We start from the raw sequence: 10,923 nt of genomic DNA on the forward strand, positions 1-10,923 counted from the left end.
CTTACTTCGCATTAAAAAGTATATGCGTGGAGACAATATGTTCCGCCCCCCTCCCTGCAGGGGGGCTCCACTATCAAAAAACTAGACACATAGGTTTGCATTGAACCTCGCTTTACGTGAAGAAGCAATATTTTTATCTGCAGTAATGGATAGAAATTTAAAGCTTCATTGCTGTATTTCTTTTGAAATTTCTAGCGGAACTGAACAAGTGTACGATTCTGATGCGTACTAGCAGTAACATAAAAACAACTCTAAATGTAAACAAAAGAAATTCTTAGCGAAAATATACTGACAGTGACGCAAATGTAAACAAAAAAACATAAACATGCAAGTAAGATATAGTGAAAAGATCATAGAAATAAATGCGAAAATTATGATTCTTCAAAATCGCATATCTCTGAAACCAGAAGAGAGCGCCACAAGTAAAGTGTTACTTAGGAATGTGCCCTCTATAATATATGTAAAAATGAAAATGATCCGTGAGGTGTAAGTTAATCTGAACATTTACCTAAATCGCATCGTGGGAAACGGGCTTAACTCAAGAATTGCTTGAGCTACAGTGCTACAATTTGGCGCACAAGTAAAGTAGTACAACACTTTTATTTACTATCATTTTTATAAAAATTCATACAGTGTTTTAGATTTTAAGACAGTTCCAATTTTTTAGAAAATGTCTGTGCAAACTCTAAGTTCTGTAAATTGGGCTAAATTTTTTTAAATGGATAGAATATCATTAAAGGATGATTGATATTGAATTTGGCGAAGATCAGTGAAAGGATTCATTTTTTATGAAATTTTGAATTTTAAATTCTTTTAAATGGAATTTTTAAAAAAATGTTTTGTGATGTTGTAAGTGTGTGTGTTGGGGGGGGGGGGGTTTGCCAACATTGGAAATATGGGAGTATATTAACCCGACATCGACATTTGCCGACATGACCTCTAAATTTTCTGTGACGGTCATATAAAAATAAAAAAAACGTGCAAATTAGAAACTTGCACATTGCTTCTTTATCATTTTATTTCGCTCATAAAGCTTCCTCTGGAGGAAGCCAAAATTGAAAAACCCGCTTGCTCTGAGGAGGAGATTTGTAAGCAAAATAAAATGATGAGGAAGCAATGTGCAAGTTCCTAATTTGCACGTTTTTTCTGACAGATTCTACTATCGGTATTTTCCATATTCGGAGGCTTCGCGGCGTTGTTATTGCTACTAGTGCCAACCGGCAGGATGATGGTGACTTTTCCTGAGAATATAATCATGGAACTCGGTTGTCAAGGTAAAGGTGGTTCGCTATTATATACAATGAGCCAGACTCATCCGTGTGAGACGAAATTAGATTCGGACATCGATATAAAAATAGAAAGTTGCGGGTAAGTTAAAAATTGCAATTAGGCGTCAAATTTATCTAATATTCCATTATGGAAATCTCAGTAATGTTCCAAATTATATTGTTATATAATGTTACAGATAGAGATGTAACGTACTTAAAAAAACAAAAAAGTAAAAATTATTTAACAATTATTTTTTATTTCGTATTAAGCGTAATGTTTTTGTACCTCAATTTCGCCACTGTGTTTTGTTTTATAAATCTTTCTATTATCATCAATGTGTGATTAATCGCGAATTGTAAAATAGCAAAAAATTATCAATAGTTTTAGTTTATAATTTTGGTAAATATGCATATTAGGTTACACCTCACCGATGACTTTGACCTTGACATATGTTGTCAAGGACATGACCCTGAGTAACTTTTCCTTATAACTTGACCGGCGGTCTCTTATAGTTTCTGAGATATTTAAAGTTAACATTTGGATAATAATATAGAGACAGAGAGACAGTCCGCCCCACAATTGTTGCATGGATGAGAAAGTATATGCATGGACGCAGTGGGCTCCACTATAAAAAAACTAGACACATAGGTTTGCGTTGAACCTCGCTTTGCGTGGAAAGTAAAAAAATCCAAAGAGTTTCGTCTCTGGAAATGTAAAGAAACACTATTTCAACGTCTGATCTACGTAAATACAATGTAAACAACCTTTATTTTTCTTTATTTTATAATAGAAAAATCATTAAAATTGTGAAATCATAACTTTAAATATCTCAGAAACTATAAGAGACCGCCGGTTAAGTTATAAGGAAAAGTTACTCAGGGTCAAATTCTTGACAACATATGTCAAGGTCAAAGTCATCGGTGAGGTGTAACCTAATATGCATATTTACCATAATTTTTAACACAGGTAATTTCTTCGAGAAGATAATAGGTTTATAATTCATTATATTATATTTTTAATTCTTAAGAAACATTAAGACATTTTAAAGACGTCTAAAAGATATAGGACGTGACTTCGAGATCTCTTTTAGATATGCGTGTTGTCCGAGTTCAAATCACAACACAAACACAACATAAAAATACAGTATTATTACGAATAGTAATCTTCTACCATCGCAATTAAACCTTTATAATAAAATCTTCCTGTTTGTTTTGCTTTAACTTAACAACTTAATTTTGAGTGAATCAAATGTTGATCTCTTATAAATCTATATTCTCTTGCTAATGACATTTTAATAATAGAAAATTTATTCGAGAGAGTTATTTGCCAAATTGAAATGACATTTTAATTGGTTTCTTTCAAGCCGTCTCTGTCTAAAATTATGTCCTACGAACATTTAAATATTAATATATATTTTTTTTTGCGCAAAACACAGATTCACATGTCATGTGGAAACAGACAACGAAACAGATCAAAATTTGATTCTAAAATCGAGACTTTATACCGTCAGACGTTTTAATTTTCAGACTGGTGAAAATACTTTCTACAAATACATTCCTACGCAGAGTGACTTGTCAACGGTACGTTATGCATTAAACGTATATTAACAGATCGTTTTTTATTGAGTGGAAATATGATACTTAACTTAATATCAAATAAGCGATGAGTAAATTAGATATTGCATGTTGGTCATAATAGAATCACGCGCGTGCAATGTGTATATTATTTAATTTTCTAACTAAACTTTTTTAAGTTATTTTTTTTATATATAGTGTTATTTACTATTTTACTAATAAATAAGAACTAAAAAAGAACTTTATTACACACAATAAGAAAAGTACCAAATTTACGAGTTATTATTATTTACAATTCCATAAGTTTATTACATTAAAAACATTACATTAAGAAAAGTACCAAATATTATAAATTATTATTATCGTTATTTGCAATTGTATAACAATAATAAAAATTTATAGCATTTTTTAAAATTCTCTTATTGTTTTAATTATACAAGCTATTGTATTTGTATACGACAGCCTTTAAAATGTGCATCAATGCATACTAGTGCATCCAACTAAATTTGCTATTAGCGTCTAGATTTAATTTTTTAGATATACTGTTTCGCATAAAATATATGTGGTGAATTTTTACGTTAGTGTATATCCCTTATCAATGATCTTGACATTGACATATAATATCAAGATTATGATCTTGAATGTATTCGTCAAAAGAGCCATCGCGTTAATATGTTTTTAACAAACAATAAGCGACAGATGAAGTCTTTTAAAAATTAATCAAAGTGGTGATTTTCACAATGTCAAAATCAAAGTTACTGCACACAGAAAAATATTGTTCTACTGCTAAGTAAAATTATTACTCAGTTTATTTTACTTCTTTTAAGTAACAGTTATCTTTAACAAAGAATATTTTCTTAATAATAGTCTTAAAATAGAAAAACTACCATTCGACGGACCTCAAAAACTTACTATTTTTTCCCAACTGATCAGCTACTTTCATTTTCATGTATCCCGAAATGCGTTCAAGATTTTGATAACTTTACCGAAACTTTGCATGGAACATGCAAAAATTATACGTTGTGCGCTTTTGATTATTTAAACAAACCAAAGGTATAGGAAAAATTATATAGTAATAATATATATAATAATAATCATAACGTAGTAATATTTATATATATCTAAAAACACATCCAAAGATAGATAATATTATAGGAATTGTCTTTATTTTTGTATTTTACATATTGTAATTTTTTTAAGTTCTTACAAAAACAAATGTTAAGAATTTTGAATATTTAATCCTTTTAAAAAAAACATAAACGTTAAAATCATGCAAAGTAATTTTTTAGAACAATATCAACCAAATGATAAATTATCATTTATACAAATCAGAAATTAAAAGTTTAACATCGGATGAAGAAGATTTACAACAAGAACGGCAAAGATATTTGGGAGAGGAAATATCTTGGACAGGAGATTTTCGAAAAGTTACTTGTGATAATTCAGATTATATAAACGATGAAATCACGATAGATGTGCAGCTTTATGATCACGATGCAAATCTAAAAACAACTAAGCAAATCTTGAGCACGAATAAATGCAACAAGAAATGCATAGTTATTGTACCTCGCAAAGCAATGTGCTCTAACATGAATACAGAAATTGAATATAATGTAAGCTTGACGTTTTGGCTTTATCTCATCATTAGAGTATTCATAGGTTAGTAGAAATTTCAACGTTTTGACTTTTTTAAATAATTGTAATAAAAAGTCTTTAATTATTATAATCACCATAATATTGTAGTTTAAATGTAATTGTAACTGTAAATATAAACTCTATAATATCCGTAAGGAATTAAGATATAATTTCTTTTCTTTCAGGTATTATTGGTGGTACAACGTTTGCTATGTTTGAAGGTGCTGTTATAGCAATATTACGAGAGCAGAAGGCAGACTATGGTCTTCAAAGAATTTATGGTAGTATAGGAGGCATGATTTCCTCACCTTTATCAGGTCTTCTCATAGATTATGCCAGCAGAGATAAAGGATATACTGATTTTAGGTGAGTAAATTGAAGAGGGAGGAGGGAGGGATACATTAATAAAAAGATTTATTCAAAATAATATCATGTTATATTAATTAGGACATATCATATTGTATGTATATCTTAAAATTTACAGAATGCTAATTTTTGTATTTTACATATTGTAATTTTTTTAAGTTCTTACAAAAACAAATGTTAAGAATTTTGAATATTTAATCCTTTTAAAAGAAACATAAACGTTAAAATCATGCAAAGTAATTTTTTAGAACAATATCAACCAAATGATAAATTATCATTTATACAAATCAGAAATTAAAAGTTTAACATCGGATGAAGAAGATTTACAACAAGAACGGCAAAGATATTTGGGAGAGGAAATATCTTGGACAGGAGATTTTCGAAAAGTTACTTGTGATAATTCAGATTATATAAACGATGAAATCACGATAGATGTGCAGCTTTATGATCACGATGCAAATCTAAAAACAACTAAGCAAATCTTGAGCACGAATAAATGCAACAAGAAATGCATAGTTATTGTACCTCGCAAAGCAATGTGCTCTAACATGAATACAGAAATTGAATATAATGTAAGCTTGACGTTTTGGCTTTATCTCATCATTAGAGTATTCATAGGTTAGTAGAAATTTCAACGTTTTGACTTTTTTAAATAATTGTAATAAAAAGTCTTTAATTATTATAATCACCATAATATTGTAGTTTAAATGTAATTGTAACTGTAAATATAAACTCTATAATATCCGTAAGGAATTAAGATATAATTTCTTTTCTTTCAGGTATTATTGGTGGTACAACGTTTGCTATGTTTGAAGGTGCTGTTATAGCAATATTACGAGAGCAGAAGGCAGACTATGGTCTTCAAAGAATTTATGGTAGTATAGGAGGCATGATTTCCTCACCTTTATCAGGTCTTCTCATAGATTATGCCAGCAGAGATAAAGGATATACTGATTTTAGGTGAGTAAATTGATTATAATATACGTAATCGCTATTACAATTGGTAAAAAAGTGATTCTACATGCAGAAAAAATCGGAAAAAAATATTGAGTAAAATTTTCTCACATACTTCGTTTTCGAGATACTCTATATAATATCACTAAGTACATAGCGTTATTCCTTACTAAAAAATGAGTCAAAAAGTTCTGAATAATTTTTTTCTATAACATTTAATAAAGGAGTAATTATTGAGTAAAGTCAGACCTGTTAGCGCTGTCCTTTAGCCGGGCGCGCGGCTCACTGAAGTCTCACTTTACTCAGTAATTACTCCTTTATTAAATGTTATAGAAAAAAATGATTCAAGACTTTTTGACTCACTCTTTGGTCTTTATGGATTCAGAACTTTTCGGTCTTTAAGTGACATCCTGTATAAAAATGGTTTTTATTTGTTATAATTTATAATAAATTTTCTTAAGTCATTAAAACAAAACATTTTATGAATTTTTTAGGCCAGCATTCTATTTATACGCTGCATTGAAACTTGTATCAGGTGTTCTTATGTTGCTGATTAATTTAGAATTTAAAGCACCTGCTACGAATGTTGTACGTGATGTCTTCATTGTTCTGAGAAACATTGAAACTGCTGCACTTTTCCTTGCTTGCTTTGTTCTCGGTAGATTATCAAATTATAATATTTAATATAGTTTGAGTTTCTTTTTTTATTAGAATGTTCGCGACAAATAATTTGAACAAAAGTTGGGATGTAACAATAAGAAATATTTCGATAGGTACCGCTTGGGGATACATTGAGTCATTTCTCTTCTGGTTGATACAAGATTTAGGAGGATCTAGTTCACTTATGGGTATCACCGTGACCGTCGGTGGTATCGCTGGCATACCATTATTGGCGCTTTCGGGACCAATAATATCAAAGATTGGTCACGCAAATGTGCTTTTTATAGGATTTGTGTTTTATGCTGTCAGACTTTGTGGTGAATATTGATAATAATTCAAAATAATTAATAAAATAAACATAGACACATACGTTTAGAAATATAATAAAATGCTTTTCTTGTGTAGGTTATTCGTTAGTTTATGATCCTTGGTTGACTCTAATCTTCGAGGCATTGGAATCAGTTACGTCATCTCTTAGTTTCACTGCAGCCGTTACCTATGCGGCAAAGTTATCGACTATATCTACCGACAGCTCGATACAAGGATTACTTGGCGGTGTTTATTACGGAGTTGGTATGTATATTCATTCAATTGTTAAATTTTTTTTGATAAATAATATAACAAAAACAATTTAATATAATGAAAATTCGGTAAATATTGTGATAATATTACACCTCACCTATCACTTTAAGAGATTTTCACATATATATTATAGATGATAAAATCTTGAATCACGTACACTTTAAATTACGTGCCAGATAAATTAAATAATCGGTGAGATGTAATTTTTTCGCAATATTTACCGAAAATTCTTTATTGATTTATTGATTTCGATATTCATAGGCAAAGGTTCTGGAAGCTTGATCGGTGGTTATCTCATGAAAGCTTTTGGTACTAGACCAACCTACCAAATTTTCGCTGTGATAACTTTGGTGACTGGCATAATATATTTAATATTTAATATCACTTACCTAAAGAAGCGATCTCAGCTTAAAGGCAACGATATTGTACAGAAGAAATCGAAAAATATTGATGCACAAAATAGTTTTGATAAACATGCAAATGATATCAGTCTCGATGAAAAACCACACGATGAACGAATAACGAAGAATAAGAAGATTTTGATGAAAAATAATGGTTTAGATAATGAAGGATTTTTGAAGGACATACAAGATAATAAATTGTCCAACAAAGCAAATGAACATAGTTTGCAGATTGAAGTTTTTAAAAACACTAAAAACTAGTTAATGAAATTGAATAAAATACGATTAAAAAACATGAGAACAATTTAATTTTGTTTTTTTATTTTCGTTTATATAATAGGCCTTCCCGTATATCATGCTAAATAAATAAATAAATAAATAAACAAGTTGATAATAAAAATACGTTAAGTAAAAGCTGAAAATGCAATATGAAAAATAATTATTTTATTAATTCAAAACAAACAGACAAATAACAGACATAAATCAAGCGTATTCCTAGCTTAACGGTGGTTAGAATTAAAAAGTTGGATGCGATAACAACTTAAATAGGTTTATACAGTTTTGTAACAAATAAACTTAAAGAGTTTGAGTTATACAATTTAAAAAAGAGTCAAAAGAGAATAAATTTTAAAATTTAACACTTAAGTATTTTTGTTTATAATATTCACTGCATAGAAAAAAGTCCAAAGATTTAAAAATATATATTTTTATAGAGAAAGAAAAAATAAAAAACTCAATATTAAATACAGTTTATATAAGTATCATTATCTATATATTCATACATCATATACTAAACGGTACAGAATATTTTTTTCCACAAAGTTTTATTATTTGTAGAAATATATTGAGATTATATTCTCTTTTTTGACATCCATCATGAGACAATTAGTTTTTATTTGTAATGTACAAATACGAACATTTTCATAACGGAGCATTACGATTTGTAAATTAAATTAGAGCGATTTTGTCAAGCGTCATTTCTTCTGTTTAGCACGACTGCACTGGCTGGGTATATTTTGTCTGTGCGCGCGCGCGCGTGTGTGTGTGTATGTGTGTGTGTGTGTGTGTGTGTGAGAGAGAGAGAGAGAGAGAGAGAGAGAGAGAGAGAGAGAGAGAAAACAGAGGAAGAGTGTGGAGAGAGAGAGAGAGAGAGAGAGAGAGAGAGAGAGAGAGAGAGAGAGAGAGAGAGAGAGAGAGAGAGAGAGAGAGAGAGAGAGAGAGAGAGAGAGAGAGAGAGAGAGAGAGAGAGTATATATATATATATATATATATAGTCGTAAAATAATGCTTTAATACCGTAAGCATCAACATTGTACAATCTTGCATCTTTTGGCTGAGAATAATGTGCAATGACAAAGATATTATCTACAACACATAAACCGATATAATAACAAAAAGACCAAAATTGTGCAACAACGTTAAACGCACGCAGACAATACATTTGCGACTGGTCAAACAGTAATTATACAGTTTAACAGTTATAAGTCTATATAGAAGGTACTCGCTTCAAGACCACAGTCATTCGTTTTCGACTATCGGCAAGTATGTTACGTATTTTAACTTTGGTTTTCTTCCTGCATCTGTCTTCTGTCACAACGTCATCGGAAGTATTATCATACGCAAGAGTATCGAAGAACGGACAGTTAGCAAGAAGTTCTCACGATTCTTTTTCGTGGATCACTAGGTACGTCGAGATTAATTTTAATACTACTACTGGCAACCAAATACAATTAGATATTTTCTTGGGATATTTTATTTAAAAAAAAATCGATTATCAAGCAATGTTTGTATACCTAGGTTATCAATGAAAAATAATACAAGCGTGGAGAACGAAAATAAAGAGAGAAGTATAAACGATGTCGTTATCACAGTATCGCCTGTTTACGTACCACCCAGGACTCCAAAATTAAAGAAAGGAGAAGCGGTCGATTATTCAATCACTCCAAAGTAAAAACTCAAATATTAATATATGCGAATATAACGGTAGTAAAAATGTATCGATAATTTATTTGTTATTAATAAACTATTATGGTTATGTTTAGATATTCCACGTTGGATAATGACATGATAGTCAAGCTAGACGCTACATCAGGCAAAAAATTGATTCAACATCGATTTCATCCACCTGTAAATTTCGAGCATAACATCGCGTATGCAAACGGAAAACCGCAAAAAGGATCATCAAATACAGAAAGCTCCTTAATCGTAAATTCATCTACTTTCCTTGGTCCAATCTTCTCTGGTATGTACGAATACAGTCCATCAGAATTTCTCGATGATGAATCACTGATACCTAAACCAATTAGCAAATATCCATCTACGGATGATAAAAAGGTATGTAAATATAAATATTTTATATCAATATTTATCATTATATTAGTTCTTAATAGATAAATCAATAAGTTTGTGTATTTTTCTTATTGTTTATTTCTCTACTACAATAAATTCTTCTTAATATGACGGGACCAAATAATCTCTCATTTTTCAAGAACGATTTTGGTTTTTTTTCTTGGTTTTCACTTTTATTCTAATAACGACATGTATTACATACATAATAAAATAAGAAACAGAGCAGAAAAAAGACATTGAAAGTTATATAAAAATTGAGAATATAAATATTAAAAATAAATATGTTAAAAATACAAAGTGCATATATTCTGCAGTGTATATAATCAAATACGTTTCTTGTAATATATTTATCAGATGTCTAATTTGAGTTTCATCAAATAGGTTCTGGATTCCTATAAATCACCGAATAAATATCACACCGGGCATGAAACAGACTATCTTAGTTACGACATTCCTCCTTCGTATGAAAATGACGAACTTGGATCAAAGCCCGCGAAATTTGTCAACTATTATGATCATTCGCCCTCATTCATGGAGACGGAGCAAGATCCATATGAACACGATTTTCATCACGACATAATATACGATAACGTACCTGAATATCATCATCACGAAACCACTACGGAGGAACCGGAAATGAATGATGAGCGACTCGACAAAAGACCATACTCGTATTACTTTATAGGAAAAAAGCTTTGGTATATACCTCTATACTTTAGCATTTATTTTATCATATACATAGCCGCCCTTGTATTGAAAAGCATCGCCAGGCATAAGATCAACTTTCCGGCTAATCTAGCAGAAGCTGCAACTCATAAAAGAAGCGATTCGAGCGAAGGATGGTGGTCTTTTACTGAAAAAATACTTGAAGGAGTGGAACGATTTGCTGAAACATAAAAACTTGAAAGATTGATAATATTATTTCAACGATAAATTATCAGTGAGGAAGTCTCGAAAAAGAACCAATGCATGTGTAAATAATTGTTGTTTTCTTTTTCTATTAAAAAAAAATTGCATTTGCAATTTCCAATAAACAAATAATTGATAGAAATTAGTTTATTAAACGTAAAACGTATCGTCAAGATGATGTTTATCATTGATAAATATATTATAATTTTGCTTATAAAATATAT

At 30.1% G+C, this 10,923-nt stretch overlaps 2 protein-coding genes across 2 annotated transcripts in view; both read left to right on the forward strand.

Moving 5' to 3' along the window:
- The window catches only part of LOC115240067, a gene marked incomplete at its 3' end in the record, with an annotated part of 10,604 nt that extends 2,867 nt beyond the window's left edge, over window positions 1-7,737 (forward strand). The window contains 10 exon segments of the mRNA XM_029815037.1: window positions 1,154-1,368; window positions 2,705-2,882; window positions 3,711-3,896; window positions 4,133-4,502; window positions 4,664-4,844; window positions 6,293-6,456; window positions 6,572-6,775; window positions 6,864-7,031; window positions 7,302-7,699; window positions 7,702-7,737. Coding sequence (XP_029670897.1) covers window positions 1,154-1,368; window positions 2,705-2,882; window positions 3,711-3,896; window positions 4,133-4,502; window positions 4,664-4,844; window positions 6,293-6,456; window positions 6,572-6,775; window positions 6,864-7,031; window positions 7,302-7,699; window positions 7,702-7,737 — 2,100 coding nt within the window.
- A 1,248-nt stretch (window positions 7,738-8,985) lies between these two features.
- LOC115240069 lies at window positions 8,986-10,687 on the forward strand. Its single transcript, XM_029815039.1, has 4 exons — window positions 8,986-9,125; window positions 9,239-9,388; window positions 9,484-9,775; window positions 10,172-10,687. The coding sequence occupies exons 1-4, from the start codon at window positions 8,986-8,988 to the stop codon at window positions 10,685-10,687; spliced, it is 1,098 nt and encodes a 365-aa protein (XP_029670899.1).
- The last annotated feature ends 236 nt before the right edge of the window (window positions 10,688-10,923 follow it).

This window comes from Formica exsecta, unplaced genomic scaffold (assembly GCF_003651465.1).
Source record: "Formica exsecta isolate Colony F162 unplaced genomic scaffold, ASM365146v1 scaffold400, whole genome shotgun sequence".
Lineage (NCBI taxonomy): Eukaryota > Metazoa > Arthropoda > Insecta > Hymenoptera > Formicidae > Formica > Formica exsecta.